Raw genomic sequence first — 19,739 nt, forward strand, 5'->3', positions numbered from 1 at the left:
GAGGGAGCGAGCAAGCGAGCGCGCGGGCTTTGCGCGCGGCACGCTGGGGAAGCGAGTCCGCCTCCCTCAGGCGCCGAGAACTACAACTCCCATCAGGTGCCGGGCCAGGCAGTCGTCGCCACAGCGTGAAAAAAAAAACCGTCAACTGAGGAGACGGAGAGAGGGGGAAAAGTCAAGGTCCGCGCCTTCTTAACGTAGCGTCACCTAGAGGCCACAAGTGGAATTACGGGCGCAATTACGCATTCAAAGCCGCTCCTCCGCTCACACTATGACGTTTATTCCGGTTTTCTAACGGCTCAGTTCAGGGAGAGACGCACGCTGGGCGTTGTTGTAGTGGGCCGGTGTAAGTGTCACTAAAGCCAAGGATATTTACAGTCTTTATAAACTGCATAGTTCTGTTGAAGTGTTTCTTCAATTAGCAATGCTATAGCTCTCTTATGGTTTATACTCCCTCGATTTTAATAGCCTTCGGCAGCTGCCAATGTTATATTGTCTTGGCTTATGCTGGTCAAAGAGCGTTATGAAGTGAATGATTGATTGACTGAATATAAAGTACACGTCGCAGGCTCTTGCACGCGAGAGAATTCCGAATAGCGACCACTGCCCCTGGTTCCACACAGACACCAGTGCATAATTAAAGTTCTCAAGTCACTCATATGCATTGTTTTTGTGGCACTGGCAGGAAACGTCCTCACTCTCACACGTTTGGTGTTCAGGGGTAACTAATCAGTTTAGTGGTCTTGAGGACGCCCCATTAATGAATTAGTTCATTACAATACAATGAATCCGTTCAATACAAGTCAAGCTAAAGTGGAAAAACAAAGCTATCCCAGTTTCCACGATATGATCTTGAGAATTCAGTTCAGATCTTGAGATCTCCTTTTCAAGGAGAATTATCAGGAACTGCTTTGAAGTTCTGAACCTCATTGATGGGGATTATTATTATCTTTATTTATTTAAATTTTATATCCCACTCTTCCTCCAAGGAGCCCAGAGTGGTGTACTACATATTTTTCTCCTCTCAACAACCCTGTGAAGTAGGTTAGTCTGAGAGAGAAGTAACTGGCCCAGAGTCACCTAGCAGGTATTATGGCTGAATGGGGATTTGAACTCGGGTCTCCCTGGTTCTAGTCCAGCACTCTAACCAGTACACCATGCTGGCTCCCTGGATTGAAATCAAAAAAGTTGTCAAGGGTGAATGTGAAAAGAGATTGCCAAAGACCAAGAAACAGAAGAAAGCAAAATAGATGTCAGAACAGATGGTGGAAAGTGCCAAGGAGAGGAGAGAAGCCAAAGTCAAGAAAAATAAAGACCTCAGGAAGAAACTTAATAAGGAATTTCAGAAAGCTGTTAGAAGAGACAAGGAGCAGTACTACAATGATATCTGTAAAGCCCTTGAGGATGGAAATAGAAATGGAAAAACAAAGTAAGCTTTCCAAAAGATCTCTGAACTCAGAAGGAGGTTCCAACCTCGAATTGTGATGCCAAAGGACAGATAGTAACTGATTCAGAGAAGGTCAAACAGAGATGGAAGGAGTATACTGAAAATCTGTACAGCAGGGATGTCAACATCCAAGATACTCTAGAAGATATTCCCTTCTTTCAAGGACCTCTAGTATGGGAAGAAGGAGTTAGATCAGCACTCAAGTCAGAAGACTACAGGAATTGATGGAATAGCTACAGAACTATGGCAGGCAACAGAAAGAGAATCAGTCAAGGCTATAACCAAACTATGCCAGCAAATCTGGAGAATGACACAGTGGCTAACAGATTGGAAGAGGTCAGTCTACATACCCATACCAAAGAAAGGAGACTTAACAGATTGTGCAAACCATCGCACAATATTATTAATTTTGCATGCTAGCAAAATAATGCTCAAGATCATCCAACGCAGATTAGAACACTACGTGGAAAGGGAAATGCTGGGTGTTCAAGCTGATTTCAGAAAAGGCCGAGGAATGAGAGACATCATTGGATGGATATTTGAGAAAGCCAAAGAATACCCCCAAAAAGTCAATATGTGCTTTATTGACTACAGAAAATTTTTTGATTGTGTTGACCGTATCCTGTTGTGGAATATCCTTAGAAAAATGGGCGTACCAGAACATCTCATTGTTCTCATGAGAAACCTATACATAGGACAGGAAGCCAATACAGATGGAACATAGTGAAATAGACTGGTTCCAGATCAGCAAAGGAATAAGACAAGACTGTATTCGTTCGCCTTATTTATTCAATTTATATGCTGAACATATACTGAGAGAAGCTGGATTGCAAGAAGACAAGCGTGGTTTTAAAGCTGGAGGAAGAACCATCAATAACCTGTTCTACCTAATGACACCACTCTGATAGCGGAGAATGCATATGATCTGCAAGCTCTAGTAATGAAAGTCAAGGAGCACAGTGAAAAAAATGGGACTATGACTAAATGTAAAGAAGACTAAACTAATGACAACAGGTATAGCAACTAGCCTCAGAATTGATACTGAAGACATTAAAGTGGTGGATAGCTTCTGCCTTTTAGAATCGACCATCAACAGTAAAGGATCCCACAGTCAAGAAATACGCCGCAGACTAGCACTTGGTACGGTTGCAATGAAGGCCTTGGGAAGGATATTTAGATGCCGTGACGTATCTGTACTTACAAAGATTAGAATCATTTGGACAATGGTTTTTCCTGTGACACTCTATGGATGCAAAAGTTGGACTTGGAAGAAGCAAGGTTTTCAGGGCTTTTACCGGTTTTATTGGTTCTGTTGTTTTTTAATAGTTTGATTTTAATTGTTAATTTGTTTTAATTGTTTTTATCATGCTGTGAACTGCCCTGAGCCATTTTGGAAAGGCGGTATATAAATCAAATAAATAAATAAGATAGAAAAAATATTGACGCTTTTGAATTTTGGTGCTGGAGAAGACTTTTGAGGATACCATGGCCAGCCAGCAAAACAAACAAATGGATCATAGAACAAATCAATCCAGAATTTTCACTTCAGGCACAAATGACCAGGCTCAAACTAGCATACTTCAGACACTTTATGTGAAGACCCAGCTCCCTTGAGAAGTCTATAATGCTATGGAAAGTTGAAGGAAAGAGAAGAAGAGGATGACCAGCAGCAAGGTGGATGGACTCTATTATGACAGCAATGAATGCACATCTCAGTTTATCTCTCATCCAGCCCATTACTGCTTCCAAGCTGTCAATGAGGGAGGATATGCCTTCTCCTGATGTTGTTGACATGGAGAAATAGATTTGGGTGTCATCAGCGTACTGATAGCACCCAGCACCAAATCTCCCGATGATCTCTCCCAGCGGTTTCATGTAGATGTTAAACAACATCAGAGACAATACAGAGCCCTGAGGGACACCATACAAAAATTCAGATTTTGAAGAACAACAGTCTCCAAGGGACACCTTCTGGAACCTGACTGAGAGGTAGGAGTGGAACCACTGCAAAGCGGTGCCACCCACCCCCAACTCCCTCAGGCATTCCAGAAGGATACTATGGTCGATAGTCTCAAAAGCCGACAAGAGATCCAAAAGGACCAACAGAGTCACACTTCTTCTGTCAAGTCCCAATTGGAGATTATCCATCAGGCTCACCAAGGCAGTCTCCACCCCATAGCCCATCTGAAAACCAGTTTGAAATGGGTCTAGATCAGGAATGTCAAACTGTGGCCCTCCAGCTGTTTTTGGACTACAACTCCCATAATCCCCAGCCACAGTGGCCAATAGCCAAGGATGATGGGAGTTGTAGACCAACATCTGCAGAAGGGCCACAGTTTGACATCCCTGGTCTAGATAATCAGTTTCCTCCAAGACTGCCTGGAGCTGGGAGGCCACCACCCTCTCAATCACCTTGCCCAACCATGGGAGGTTGGAGACAGGCCTGTAGCTATTAAACTCTGCGGGGACTAAGGCAGGCTTCTTAAGAATAGGTCTAATAATTGCCTCCTTTAAACAAGGAGACATCCTGCCCTCCCTCAGAGAGGTATTTATAATTGCCACCAGGCTCTCCACAACAACCCCCTTGCTAGATAATATAAGCCATGTTGGGCAAGGATCAAGCAGACAGGTGGTAGGACACATTGTTCTGAGCAGCTTGTCCACATCCTCTGGAGTCACAAACTGAAACTGATCCAGTCTAACCACACAAGAGGAGTTGCTGGATACCTTTGCATCTGACACTGCGATGACTGTGGAGTCTAAGTCTAGATCGACCCAAATACGAGAGATTTTGTCCGCAAAAAACTCATTAAAAGCGTCACAGCAGGCAACTGATGGTTCTAAATTCTGATTCAAGGGAGTAGGGGGCCCTACTAGCCCCCTCACAACCCTGAATAGCTCCTCTGGATGATAGTTTGCGGAAGCAATACAGGCAGAAAAGAAACACTTCTTTGCTGCATGTATAGCCAGAGCATAGATCTTAAAGTGCGCTCTATGTTGCAATCTGTCGGATTCGAGTCGAGTCTTCCTCCACTTGTGCTCCAGTCGTCTACCTTGCCGCTTCAGCTCCCGCAGATCTTCCGTATACCAAGGAGCCATTTTTGAAGCGGGTCATAGAGGAGACCATATGATGATGGCTTTAGAAATGAAGCTCCATCCACCCACACTTTGCCTTGGTCTTTCAGTTGGACATTGGGCTGGAGAGGGATGGAGACATGTAACAGGTGCAGTTTCCCTAATCACTTCCTAGAGATGCCCGTGTTGAATTGCTGCTTGATGCATCTCTGATCAAGCAAAGTGTAGGTGCACGGAGCCTCATTTCTAATCCCATCATCATATACCAGACTATACAAAGCCTTTACAGTTTATATGGTGCAGAAGCTAAGATGGACACCTTAACTTGCAATTTCCATTCTTTTTAGTGCATGAGTGAAAATGTAAAGCATCTTAACTCTCACCTTAAATCAAAGGTTTTTGGATTACTGAATAAGCACTATTGAACATAGTGAGACTTAACTTCCAGACATGCAATTCAAACATGAATTGTGCTGTTAATGAGGTCTGTGCCTACTCTGCACAGACTCATTAAAAATGCATCTACTGAGACCCTGTTCAGTGGATCATTCTGGTTTTTGGATTGCTCGCCAATTAAGACTAGTGTACCACTGTGGTTAAGAGAATGAGCTATGAGTGAGGTAGTCCCTTGGTTCAAATCTCACCCTGGCCATGAAGTCAGTGGGTGGGCTTAGGTAAGTCACTAGGCATTTCTCAGTCACCACCATCACCCCATTTGTAATATGGTGAAAATAACAGTATGGGTGGTAGTAATATCAGGTGCTGCACAGGGGGTCTTTCCAGACATTGTTTTATCCAGCATTACTTTTAATGCTATGTTTATTCTAATTTGATCATGAAAAAGTTGGAAACCTTGTATAAAGAGGAAAAGATGTAGGTAGACTATAGCACAATCTGTAAAAGAGTGGATGTATGAAAGGGTTGACTTCCCAAAGCCCCCTCTCTTCCATACCCAAACATATTTTAATTCTGGTTCTTGTTTTGAGTTACTTAAAAATAACCAAAACAGAGGCTAGTTTGATAAATACTATGATCCTTCCCCTCGCCCCATTCTTGCCACTTTTACCCTAACTTTCCTGTGGGTTTATGAGATCACCTGGCATTCCACGTGTGTATACATCCATGTGTGTATCCGCTCACTATCGACTTTGCCTGGACCAATATGAACCAAATCAAGTACAGTTGTAGGGACACCTCAATGGAGTAGTTTATGATGATGCCATCTACCCTGATTCAAGATGACGGATGCATTTTGAGGCACAAGTGGGCTAACCTGTGGATTGTCTTACTGTTTTGAACCAAATTTGGTACAGTTGTAGTGAGAGACACACAAAGACACCTCAACAGCATGGTTTGTGGTGATGTCGTCCACCCCAATTCAAGATGGCAGACATGAACATTTGAGCTGCAGTTGGACTAACTTGTGAATTGCCTAACCGATTTGAACCATTTGATAAAGGTGTAGGGACACATAGGGACAATTCAAGGGTATAGTTTACAATGATGTCATATACCCTGATTCAAGATGGCAGACGTGAAAATTTGAGGTGCAAATGGGAACCAGTCTGGACTGTATTTGGTACAGTTGTAGGGACACCTCAGATGCATAGTTTGTTATGTCATCCACCCCAATTCAATATGGCAGACGCATGAACATTTGAGATGCAAGTGGGCTAACTTGTGAACTGCCGAACCAATTTGTCCAGTTGAAGGGATAGTGAAAGGAAAGTAGGCAGATTAGTTCTTACCAGAACAACTTGTTTGCAGTTGTTTTCTTCCCAGGTGTTAGCTTTTTTTCCTTTTTAACCTTCAGGGATATAAAATTTCTCCCCTTTCTCCTTCAGACTCCTCTTTCTTTGTGACTCTCCAAATGATGTTTCTCTTTATTCAGTGTTTGGAGGCACTGAACCACATCAAAGAGACATTAGAAACATTGTTCTGGTGTGACTGCTCTGATCACAGAGGGTGGCAAAAGTCAAACCTTAAAACTTGCATGCAGACATTTGATCACGTATCTACATGAAATTCAGAAGGTATAATGGCCTCACAAGGATCTACTATGCATGACATTCCCATCCAATTCTGACAACAGTCAAACCAATTATAAGCATATTAGTGATGCTTTGTTTTAGTCCCATTCAGATGTTTAAAATCGCCCCTCTGCCCAGGGTTACAGTGATGAAAGCAAGCAATATGTCCTGTCCTAGTGCTGTTGTTGTTGTTGTTGTTGTTGAAATAATTTGATTTCTATACCGCCCTTCCAAAAATGGCTCAGGGCGGTTTACACAGAGAAATAATAAATAAGATGGCTCCCTGTCCCCAAAGGGCTCACATTCTAAAAAGAAACATAAGACACATACCAGCAACAGTCACTGGAAGTACTGTGCTGGGGGTGGATAGGGCCAGTTACTCTCTCCCTGCTAAATAAAGAGAACCACCATGGTAAAAGGTGCCTCTTTGCCCAGTTAGCAGGGGATACTGTTCAGCTTGCCTGCTCATGGTTAAGGCATCGTTACTGTGAAGAGGGAAGCACCATAACTGTGATAGCTGGTGCTTCCATGATCAGCAGTCTCAGGCAATCCAGGCAGCTGATATCTGAAGAGCAGCTCTTAAGCTTGAAATATACACGTGGACAAATGTGTTGGTACCCCTCCATGAAGAAAGAAGAACCCACAATTGTCTCTGAAATAACTTGAAACTGACAAACGTAATTGGCACCCATCATTGTTTATTCCACATTTAACAAAAACCAGACTTTGCTTTAGAGTTTTGATGCAACAGAATATTTCAAGTAATAACACAATTGAAAATGGCATGGACAAAAATGATAGGACCCTTAACCTAATATTTTGTTGCACAGCCTTTAGAGGCAGTCACTGCAAACAAGCGATTCCTGTAGCTCTCAATGAGACTTCTGCACCTGTCAATTTGAATCCTATCGAACATCTATGGAAAGAACTGAAACATGCAGTCTGGAGATGGCACCCTTCAAACCTGACACAGCTGGAGCAGTTTGCTCAGGGTGAGTGGGCCAAACTACCTGTTGACAGGTAGACTGTTGTTCTTTTTTCATGGAGGGGTACCAACACATTTGTCCACGTGTGTATGTCAGACAAGAGATTTTATAATTGAATAATAATTATTAGTTATACAGCATCTTTGGGGCCTCCCCTCCTCACCCCTTTTTCCCCCTTGGTCTCCCTTCTATGCCTACACTCCCAGTCTTCCGCTGGCAATTGAAAGCAATTTTTTATCTTGTGCCTTGAAGAGTAGGCCTAATTGTTAACTGGGCAAATTTCTTTAATATTTTTAGATGCTGTTGATGGAATGCTTGTTTTGCATTTGTTTTTATTGCTTTTATATAATTGTATATTTTATGTTTTACACCAAAAAAATATGGCTCTCTCATCCCAGTTGTGGAGGGTGGGGGGACCTGGTGAAGGTGGTGATGGAACCCCATTGTCACCTCCACTTTCTTTCTTTTTGGTCCTAAACACAACTGGAAGCCTTCCTCCAGAGGACCTTGTGTCATTACATCCTTGAGGCTGAGAGTGTCTATATCTTCCAAAATTAATTAAATAAATAGCAGTTCCCACTTTACTGGTTTGTTGTAATAATTACTAAGATAGTACAGCCAACATACTAAGGAAAATTACTCAAAGTAGTCCCATTGGAATTAAAAATTCAATTTCAATAGGACTACTTTGAGTAATTTGATGGTCAGCCCTTGGGTAAATAATGTGGCAAATTTAAATTGGATCATCCTTAGAGGAGCCACATCACAGACACATAGGCAACCTGCTCTATTTTCTTCTGTTACAAGAGGGTTGTCCTAGCCATCTGAATCTCCCTTACACTTCTTGCTATGTTGCCTCTCATTTTTAGCCGACTTTCCAGTAGACTTAGGAGATCACCTGGCATTCGGTGTGTGAGTGTGTCCCTATCATAAGAACATAAGAACAGCCCTGATGGATCAGGCCCAAGGCCCATCTAGTCCAGCATCCTGTTTTGCACAGTGGCCCACCAGATGCTGCTGGAAGCCACAGACAGGAGTTGAGGGCGTGCCCTCTCTCCTGCCATTACTCCCGTTTATCAACTTATTGTATCAACTTTACAATGCCTGGACCAATATGAACCAAATCAGGTACAGTTGTAGAGACACCTCAAAGGTGTAGTTTGTGATGATGTCGTACACCCTTATTCAAGATGGACGCATAAACGTTTGAGGCACTAACTTGTGAACTGCCTAACTGATTTGAACCAAATTTGGTACAGCTTTAGGGAGACCTCAATGGCGTGGCTTGTGTTTATGTCACCCACCCCAATCACTGTTCCCTGTAACAGGGATTCCCAGATATTGTTGATGACAACCAGCATCCTCAGCTGCAATAGCCTTTGCTTGTGGATTGTGGGAGTTGTAGTCAACAACATCTGGGAATCCCTGTTAAAAGAAACACTGACCCCAATCCAAGACAGTGGACGTGTAAACATTTGAGGTTCAAGAGGGCTAACCTGTGGACTGCTTAACCCATTTGAACCAAATTTGGTACAATTGAAGTGAGCGACACACGGGAACACCTCATTGTCATGGTTTGTGATGATGTCATCCATCCCGCTTCAAGATGGCGGACACATGAACATTTGAGGTGCAAATGGGCTAACTTGTGAACCACCTAACTGATTTGGACCAAATTTAGTCCAGTTGTAAGGATAGTGAAAGGAAAGTAGGCAGATTAGTTCTTACAATTATTATTATTTATTATTTTACATTTTATATCCTGCTCTTCCTCCAAGGAGCCCAGAGCAGTGTACTACATACTTAGGTTTCTCCTCACAACAACCCTGTGAAGTAGGTTAGGCTGAGAGAGAAGTGACTGGCCCAGAGTCACCCAGCAAGTATCATGGCTGAATGGGGATTTGAACCCGGGTCTCCCCAGTCCTAGTCCAGCATTCTAACCACCATACCACGCTGGCTCTCAACTAGAACAACTTATTGAATTATCTGTATACCCTCTGACCCTCCTGCAGATGGTGTCTAGCCTGGTGTGACCTGTGTTTAGGAAGTCCAGGAAGAAATGGTACTTGTCATGTAAACTTATAATAGCCACAGGAATCAGGTAGGGAGGAAGTCTAGCTATTGCATCCTACCCTTGTGGGAGTTTGTAAAAGGGCCCCTAACACCACAAACTCAGATATCCTGCATAGACATTCCAGTTTTCCTGAGAATTTTTAAACCAGGTCCCCAAAGCATGTTTATCTTTTACAGCACATAATTCTGCCCGTTTTGCATAGGTATTAAAACTTGCAATAGTTTTTATCAGTCTTCTTTCCAGGATTCTTCTAAGCCCAAAGGCAAACAGGACACCTTTCCCAAACCAGTTTTGGCTACCAAGATAAGCCTATCTTTTTGTCTAGATCTTTTTAAATTCCAAGCTTCTACTGTACACAGTAAGTGTCTCCAGCCAATCAGTAACAATTTCAGTGTCCGTTAAGTGCCCCCCTTTTCTCTTTTAAACTGACCAGCTATCCCCTTCCAATTTGTACAGTCTCTGGGATTCATCCCAAGGCTGTTGCCACCTCCCAATCATCACACCCCAGCTGCACCCCCCAAACCCAGCTTCTTCCTCATTCTCATCAGATTGTATAGGGAGTTTTCATCTCCTCTGCTCCCAGGAACCCCCTCCTCCCTTCTCCATGGCTGTGTGTGTGTGTGTGTGTGTGCGCGTGCGCGTTTGTGCTTGTGACTTGTTTGGCTATGCTTGCTAGGATGTTTTATTAGATCTAAAAGGCTCTTCCATAGGGGGGCCCAGCCCAGGGCAGAAGCTCAGGAAATCAGCTTAGCTGAATCCACCAGCCTGGGATATCCATTGGGTGTCCCTACTAAACTTACTCACTGGCCCATAGCAATCTCAGACTCCAATTAACCCTTGGCCACTTCCAACAACACAGGGAGCCCCTTCCTTTTCCACTTATACTCCCTGGTTTTCCACAGCCGCACAACTCTGGCAAAAGTTCAGTCCAGATAAGCTTTGCACTGGAGAGTGAGCAGCAATTCTCTTCCACAATCAAGGAACCTGTTCCCCTTCTGTTCAATTTAACTCACTCACTCCCTTTGCAACCTTAACCCTCTACTTCCCTTTCATGCTTGGCCAGTTCTCTGGAGGGGCCATCCTTCTTCCTTTATCCAAACTTACTCAGATATTTGCTCTCACCTCTGTTGCTTCTTTTCCAGTCCCCTAGACTGATCCTTCTGTCTCTCATCACCCAAACTTGCTTGAGTGCCTTTTGCTTTTGTCCTCACTCTCTTGCTGGTTCTCTCTCCAACCTCAGTCAGATTTGTCTCTTGCTCTCTCCTGCTCTTCTGCCAGTTTTGTTGGACTGGTCCTTCCCCCCTCTCTCTTCTTTCTGTCTCTTTCCTCCACCCCTTCTCCTGATCTTTTCACCAACTCCGCCTTTCCTTTGCCCGATTTTGCTTGGATCTCCCTCTTTCCCCCTTAACATCTTCCACCCTCTTCCCTCCCGCATTCCCTGTAATAGTAAGCATCTAGACAGTAACACACAAATACACAGACACTGAAATAGCCCATATAACAGAGGTTAAGTATCAGTGCCCAGGCACATGCTCCATATTGTATCATGACTTTCCTGGGAAACTGCCTGTTTTATAACTGCAATAGTGCCCCCTTATAACAAAAGGCATAAAGTATATTAAGAACCAGATAAAACCATACCACCAGCCCCATGGATCTAGGCTTCCTTCCCCCCCCCGCCCCGCCCCGCCCCCCCCGGCAAGGTTCCTATGCCTTAAACATATATAAAACAGGCAGAAATTGAGCAGCACAAGTTTTCCCAGCATGGAGATGCAACAATGAGGAAACTGCCTGTGATATTTAAGAAATAAAACTTTTGTTGAAAAAAGTGTGGCAACCCCATTTGGCTCACGTCTCCCAGTAACAATCTCTCTAGGCCAGTTGTCGGCTCACACGCCACTCCACCTTCCAGCTTATTATTGCTGTGGTAATTTTTACTGAAACATGCTGTAATGGCTAATCATTGTAGTGTTCTTTCTCCACACACCCCAGTAATTCTTATCTACTCTCACAGTCAGAGAGAGATGTAGACGCCACTTGATCAATGTCACTCTTTATTTCATAATTAAAACACACACACACTTTTTTTCAGGCTTTCTGAAACAAGAAGTGCCTCCGTCAGTAAGAGGTGGGTCATCCTGTCTTAGAAGATAGCTCATGTCCAGCACTTGCCCTGTAAGGAAAAGGCCTGAACTCCACCCAAAAAAACATTCCAGCGGCCACAGTCTCTTGAGGAAAAGCCCTTGGATTCACTACTTTAGCACTGACTTGATGAGATGAGGAGCATACACTAAACTTTAAACTGGTTTCACAGTTGTCTCCTCTTTCTGGGCAACCTTGGGAACTTGTAAGATGGGACTAGAAATTTCTCACAGAGTTAACGTCTCATCATATTATATTCTCAGAATTATTTGGGAAATATGTAGCAAAGGTCTTATCGAGCATGCTCACCCAGGTGAGAGGGTGGGTACAAATCCTGGGCTACCCAGGCCTCAATCCCTGTGCTTCACACGAGCAGCCCTACCCAGGTAAAACTGCCCAAGCTAGGGTAGGGCTGCTTGTGTGAACAGCCTCAATGTATGTTAAAATAACAATTTGACTCCTGTCCTCATGTCAGACAATCACACTGAACTTTCTAGAAAGGTGCTACCCAAAGCAGTTAACAGGTTACATGTGAAGGAACGGCAACTGTTTGTCATGAGCCAATTTTCCTCTGTGTATTAGCTGATTGGTTGCTTAAAAAAAAATTTTTTTTTGCCCGGCTGGATTCCATATTACCTGAAAGCTTGCAAATGTCCAAAACTATACATAAAATTCATCGAGTACATTTAATGCTACTTTATAGTGGTATTTTCTAACGCACGATGCCTGCCAGATTTTTTTATTGGCCTACTTCCGTGCCTTTAAACACCAGCCTGACATGTATAAATTAAGCAGGTTTTCCATCACTTCATCTCTGTGACAAGTGGTACTTTGCTTGAAATGGCAGAATGGGCACTGCATGATGCTGTAGCATACATGTACATGCACTTGCGCTAGAGACAAAATGCATCCTCTTCCCACTCCAAGATTTAACTTATAGGAACATAAGGAGCTGCCTTATACCTGGTCAGACTCTTGGTCCCTCTAGCTCAGTATTGCCTACACTGACTGGCAGCAGCTCTCCACGGTTTCAGGCAGAGCTCTTTCCCAGCCCTACTATACCTGCAGATGCTGCCAGGGATTGAATCTGGGACCTGCATGCAAAACAGATGCTCTGCCACTGAGCTAGAGCCCCATCCCATTCTAGAAACAGTGGTGTTGAACCCTGAAGAATGGCAACACACACTAAAAATGTTATCTCAAGGAGGCAAAGATAGAGACAAAAGAGGGACAGTGATTTTCCAGGAGCAGGGACTAAAAAATAAAGAGATTTGGAGCATATGCAATTTCTATGTGCCAGGATGTTGCTAAAGACAAAAGAGCAAGGCCACAAACAAACAAAAACAGTAGGAATCTTATGTCACATGCATTTGTTGCATGCTAGATTCATCTCTCTTTACAAAAGCATTTATCTGATTTGGATGCAAAAAGTGATATCAAATGAATCCACCTGTGCATATTTCCTTACGTAAGCAAGGCTTATCACCATCTTTCCAATTTTCTTGTGTCTCCGATCAAGACAACAAATCTTACTCCTGTAATTACAATACATGCATCTCATGTTTGTTTGTTAAACAGCATTATTATTCCCACCCCCTCACATCGTAGGTGGCACATTGTACAAAGCAATTTAAAGTGTGTAAACATTTGGTATTCCTTCCAGTTCATATTAAAGAAAAGACAAAAACCTTCATTTTACCAGTTTTGACACATGGCAAAAAAGACAATCTAACCTGACATTAAAAACAAGACAATACAGTATTTACATCCAGCTTTGGGGAACATGTCCTTGTACAATACAAATAATAATTAAAAACAAAAACACCAGAGCTAAGCTGGTTGAATGAGGTTGTTTCCATGCCTTTTGTTTTTTTGTTCATAATGATATGTAAGAATTGGTATTTATTAGCTGTAATTGCACCAGTCGTGATGTTCTTCAGTTTGGCCATTTTCCTCAAACGTCACAGGTCTGATGTGAGGAGCAACAGCAATCAGAGCAAATATGGGAGATGGCGATTAGAGCAAATCCATCCCATAATTCTACAAATAGAGATCTACTTTTTCTTTTTAATTCTGATGTTGCCTCTCCCTCTCTCGAGTCAGAATCTGACTAAATTGCCTTTCCCAGGGCCCAGATAATTAAAGAACAACCTCTCTCTCCCCCCCACTACCAAAACAGAGGGAGTGTGGATGGGTTCTTTCTGTTCTCACTTTTTTGTTGCATACCTGCCCTTTTACTAGTGTTAGCCAGGATCAGATCCTGAGAGGCTCTTGTACCTAACACTGTAATCTTATACAGTATACAAACTTGCCTGTGAGAAAAGCTCATTTCCTCCCCAACTAAATATACATTGGATTGACTAAAAGAATTGCACAGAATTGAGCATTTAAGCAAATGTGGCTATTTCCATCACAAAGCTGTAGTGAATGAAGACGTTGCAGCTAGTAAATGTTTTCCCTTCTACACAACTTTTACAGGTACAAAACACCCTTAAGTTGAAGAGTTGCCAGATGTTTGAACTGGTATGTGTAGCTGCTGTCCCTTTAACAGCAGTTTGATCTGCAGCAATTAGCTGGTGATAGCCCTATTTGGACATTGTATGAGTGTATAGATGTCTGTACACTTGTATATGTTTTTGTGTGAATGACTGTGCCTGCATTAATTTTAAAAGTGAGCTTGGATACAGGTCCCTTAAACACATTGTGGAGATACGGTGCACTGCTCTACCTGCATTCAACAAAATGTGTGAATAACTGTACCTGTGTATACTGTACACTCATATGAGAGTTGAACATAAGAGGTGAATGGGGCTAATAATTCGCATTCAGGAGCAAAAAAATTGCTGATTGCAATGTTTTGAGACTCTGTGCAAATCCAGATAGTATCAATTCTGCTGAAGCTTCACTGAAATCTCTTGGGTTTCAGTATACCTGGAGGTCATGCACATGACCGTAAATTCTGGGGTCGAGGAAGGCAGGCAAGGGGAGGCAAGAGCATTCTCATCTTCCCCCATATGACCAGCTGGTAGTTTGAAGCTCGCCGTGCGCAAGAGGCAAGCCAGAGAAAGGATGCCAGGCCTCCAGAAAGCCCACAATGAACCGTGCTACTCAGAGACTAGAGCAGAACTTCTCAACCTTGGGTCCTCAGAGGTTGCTGGACCTCTGGCCATTGTGGCTGAGGATGATGGGAGTTGTAGTCCAGGAATCTCTGGGGACCCAAGTTTGAGAACCCCTGGATTAAAGGCTGGGATGCTCCTCCCCCGGCCTCTATGGTAGGATGGGCTGCTGGCAGCCTGTGCTGCCACACGACCAGAGACTGGAGTCAGAGGGTGTGCATGCCCACTTACCTCATTAGAAGGCTGGGTAAAAATCCCGGGTTACCCTGCAGAACAGCACCAGAATTGGCCTGGATCCCAGTGCTCCACATGAGCAGCCCTGCCCAAGTAGGGCTGTTCAAGCCCAGGTAGGACTGCTTGTGTGAACAGCCCCCTAAACATGCTCTGAAACATGCCCATACTTTTCAGCTGCATTTCATTCACACCTTGCACTGGTTCCCTAAGGATATAAGCATTGTTGCAACACTGAACTTTGCATCTTTGTGTATTCTGGTGTCCAAATCCAAACATATACAACCCTGACAGAATTCAGTCCAGAGCTGGTCTCATTTCCAGAGTGACACTGGCTTTAGAACTTGAGGAATTTGAGCCTACACACACTAGTATCCCATGAACCTATGCATCAGGTTCATGGGGACCCCCAGTGAAGTGCCGTTGTGGACCTCCTTAGCAGCCGTGGGGGAGCACTTACACTACCTGTCATATATTTAAACTTAAAATGAAATCCCTCTGCCACTGTGTCACTGAATGCAATGGGGGGAGTGGGGGCGGGGTGGTGGTGGTCATTGCATTATAGGTAAAGAAATATGGAAGCCACCAGCACAGCTACCAAAGAACACTCTGAGCTGTCACTGCTGGTTACATAAGCCCCCACAAGAAGGGGTTTTTTTGGGGGGGCTACTTTGATGGTAGCTGCAATGGTTTGGAGTCCTTGTTGGCAGCTGCCGTCTTTCTGCACAAAGGCCTTAGGATCAGCCATGGGCCCTTTGATGGTCCTGGCCCTCAGCCAGTGTGCAATTTGGCCAACCCCTGACAACACCCAATCAGGTGGGGAGCTAAGTAGTTTGATCACATCTTGGTGTTTCCCACAGTATGTAGGGAGAGAAGGAATATTCCATGTATAGAGTACACCACAAGCACAGAGTTTTAAAACTTGCGAGACAAATCAGATATCTCCCTGAGAATCCTGTTAATCTCACCTTCAAGCTTTAAAATACAACAAGCTTCTAAACCTCTTGCTTTAGCGAGGCAAATCAAAGTGTGCAATAATGGTCTGAAGAGGCCTTCAATTGATAGAGAACAGGGTTTCCTTCCATGTATCACACACCTTATCTCCTCATTCCTATTTCTTTGGATTAGAGAGGAGAGGAAAAGGAGGGAAATTCAGTTACACTGCACAAAAGTTTGCTTTTGGTTTTTCTAACCAGTCCATCAGTCTGTTGATTCTGTAAAGCAGTACAAAAGATGCATGACATTTTTAAAAAAAACACCCTACATTTAAAATCCAGTCACATATTTGTAATGCAAAAGAAAGACTGGAGATCAACTCAGGACCTCCTGGATTTTTGTTGTCACCATAACAGTGCTGTGCAACAACAGTTATGAGTCAATCTAGAATGCAGTCCACATAAGGGAGGGACTGGCTCTTGAAGCCATGGTTTCCACAGAAAAAGAAGATACTGAGATCAAATGCAGAGCTGAGCCCCTCTTCTCCCTGATCAGGTCGATTTCTTCCTTTCCCTTTCCCCAAGTAGCTGTGTATATGATGCGATCCAAATCTTGTGGGAACAAAGTCAAAGTTGTAGGCAAAACTACAGGCCTTCAGGCTAAGGTGGGGTAGTGGTGATGGAAGTTGCTCCCAAATCTTACTCTAATGTAAATGAGCCCAATTCAAATGAACCAGGAGTAACACTGTTAAGAGCCACAGTGCAACTTTTCAACCTTTCAAACATCAAACAATTCCCATGTTAACTTCAGCAGCAACGCATATCTCTCTTCTATTGTTTGCAGAAATTTCCGTTATCCTCTTCATTTCGTTCCCATGGAGAGAAGCATCCCATACTCCCGGTCATTGAGGTAGGGAATATGGAGGATGTTCTCTTTCAGAAAGGCACTTCATATCCCTTTTTCTGCCCAAGATGACAGAAGTAGTTGGCTCTCTCCACCAGAACCATTTGCACTCTCTTTGCTCATCTTTGGATGCTTGAGTTTGCTGCTGGTTTGCCAAAAGAGAATTTAAGTCACTTGTGGTAGTAAGCAAGTAATATAAGAGATGGAAGCCCAGGTCCCCAGGGCATTCAGGTTTTGTTCCTACCCACTCCGTCCTCCTTCCTCCAGATGCGGACACTCATAAGGCACAGGGATTGCGATCGGCACACACCAAGAACATTAATGACAAGAGCTGGATGCAGAACTCGGAAACTCTGGGTTCTTTTTTCAAAACCAAATGCTGTACTGAGAGGTAGGATTCAACCACACAAGTCTTGTTTCAGGCCAATACCTGGGCACATTGTTTTCCTAGAGGAGGTTGTCAGGCTCTCAGAAAAAGCACCATTATCCTTCATATCCACCCAGATAACTAGTCCTCTCCTCCTCCCCTGCTGTGTATGTTGGTTAGGATGGGACACAACAAATGAGGACATCACCTTCTCTTATAACCACCTGCAAGGCTCAGCATGCTTGGCTCATGCTTAAGGCCCCCCTGCTATAGATGAGTAGGAGGTTGTCTTTACAAAGGCTGCAATGGGCCGCCCCAAGGCCTTGGCTGCTGCAGAGGGCTCCGCGGAGGGCCTAGTGGGATTGCTTGAGGCTCAGCACCTGACAGCAGAGAAGGCTCCACCTGGCCTTCTAAAATAGAGCTGCTTCCTGAAGCAATCATGCCCTCCATCCGAGTGCAGGGCCCTTGCGTCCATGGAAGCGGCCAGCATGTCTCCGCCTCTATTTAAAAGCTTAATGTTTTTACACAGGGAGGCATTTCTGTTTGCCTAGGAATGGATCCCACCACCTAGACTGCGCCTCTGAAATGGTCCCTCTTGCCCTCTAAGTTCAGAGCATTTGAACTGGAGGGCTCCAAGGTGTGAGTAGTCAAGCCACAGCACAAAGTAGGAAAAGCTGCAATGCAACCCCAGAGAAGTCCATCACCGGTTGCTCCTATTGGACTTGCCCATTATGGTCAATATCACAAGGGCATAGGGACCTGATGGAAGTTCTCTCTTTGAGCCCACAATCACAACAAGGGTGTTTGCAGCTAAAGAGCAAGTTTCACTCGGGGTTTCCCCCGCTTGCAAAAGGACAGATGAAGCGGCCAGCCCCTAACTATGTTCTCTGGGCATCAGCCTTGCTGAACAATCGGCTGTGCCAGTAATCAGGGTTGTCAAAAGCACAGTCTGAGGCCTCCAGAGTGCGCAGGGGTTTCATGAACCCATTCTTGGGACAGGGTGGACTCTGGCAACCGGGACACTGGACTGGAGGCAGGACAGCATCCATTTCCTCGTAACCCTGCTCATCTGGGGAGCCTTGTGTGATGCCAGAGTCCATATCAGTATAGTCTGCCCGGGAGCTACGGATACTGTTCAGAGACTTGCTGAGCTTGGGCTGTTTGTTCATGTACTCGTAATCTTCTTCCTCGTAGTCATCATCCCGACAAGGAGTGGTAAGCTGGGAACTTGGTACGCTGCCCAGTGATGCACTCAGCTCTGAGCCCAGATCCATGTACTCATAGCCAAGCTCCTCCAGAGAGGCTGGCCGGGGCTGCTGGGCCTTCGGAGCGCGCCGGTTCATGTACTCATACTCCTCATCCACTTGTGGCACAGGGACCAAGCTGTGGATCAGGGAGGCAGCAATGCCAGCAGCACGCTCTGTTGCAGGAGAGGAGAACAAGAGAATGTTATTGCCTTGGAACTGTGTGCTCACCTTGGGTGAGTTAGAATCACTTCCAGGTGACCGGGCGCACCCCCATAAATGTTGGGATACCACTGTGCACTCAGCTGTTCTAGCACTGCCCTGGACTTACAATATGCCAGAATATGGAGGCCATCTCATTCCCTCTTCTAGGTTGAGAACGACTAATTCTTAGCCTAGAAAGGTGAATGAATGCCTTGTGCAGCTTCTGTTGGGCCACATTGTGTGTAAAAGAACAATATTGTCTAAGCTGCATCCCTGGGTGGCTTCTTTCCCCTTCTGATTTAAAAACAATTTGTACTAGAGCTAGAAGACAGTGCAGCCTCCATAGAGTTCCATGTGTAAGACAGGAAATGCCCTGCAGGCTGTGTAGATGGCTCTGATCCTCTGCTCTCCCATCCCCAGGCATCTGAGAAACCACTGCTACAAGAAAGGAACAGGCAACAGCATGGAGGAAAAGAAAACAGCTAATTAATAACCCCAGAGAAATTTCTTGCAAGGCTCCAGTTTTACTGTTGAATCCATTTCCCATTTTCAAAAGTGGAGGATCTCCAATCCTTGGATTCTATGTAACTCTCAAGACACTTTTACTATGTTTGTTAGACTCAAATATCTATTACACTCAAAAGGAACCTGCACTTGCTTTCTTTTCTAAAGTATGTTTCTAGCTCTCATGGTTCCATTCAAGTAAAACCTTTCCCCAGGAACTACAAGAACCATGCAGTCAGATCCAAGCACTTAAAAATAAATTCCCTGACACATCTCACTAAACTGGCCCCTATCCTTCCTGCTTCCTTCCAGGTAAAGAACTTCCAGTTGATTCCCAACCCAAGGCTGTTAGTCTCCCCTTTTCCTACAGTAGTTGCTGTTCAGACCTCTTTTAGAGGCCTCCAAGGAAGAACTGAACTCTCACACACCCCTCCCCTACTCCTCTATAGGCTGTTGTCCAGGAAACCCTGCCCTTCACTTTGG

General features: G+C 44.3%; 1 protein-coding gene and 1 long non-coding RNA gene across 5 annotated transcripts in view; one reads left to right on the top strand and one right to left on the bottom strand.

Annotated features, from left to right (window-relative positions):
• Positions 1-40: 40 nt before the first annotated feature.
• LOC128345328 (uncharacterized) lies at positions 41-19,405 on the top strand. Of its 4 annotated transcripts, XR_008316385.1 has the most exons (5): positions 41-343; positions 14,230-14,274; positions 16,878-16,943; positions 17,205-17,328; positions 19,173-19,405. It is a non-coding gene; the product is annotated as an uncharacterized LOC128345328 (long non-coding RNA). The 4 variants fall into 4 exon arrangements; XR_008316384.1 differs by lacking the exon at positions 17,205-17,328; XR_008316386.1 differs by lacking the exons at positions 14,230-14,274; positions 17,205-17,328.
• ERBB3 (erb-b2 receptor tyrosine kinase 3) overlaps positions 11,647-19,739 on the bottom strand; it is a 111,834-nt gene continuing 103,741 nt past the window's right edge. Inside the window, exon 28 of the mRNA XM_053297150.1 lies at positions 11,647-18,724. Coding sequence (XP_053153125.1) covers positions 18,183-18,724 — 542 coding nt within the window. The 3' untranslated portion in view covers positions 11,647-18,182. The remainder of the gene's footprint in view (positions 18,725-19,739) is intronic.

The sequence above is a fragment of the Hemicordylus capensis genome, chromosome 2, assembly GCF_027244095.1.
Source record: "Hemicordylus capensis ecotype Gifberg chromosome 2, rHemCap1.1.pri, whole genome shotgun sequence".
Lineage (NCBI taxonomy): Eukaryota > Metazoa > Chordata > Lepidosauria > Squamata > Cordylidae > Hemicordylus > Hemicordylus capensis.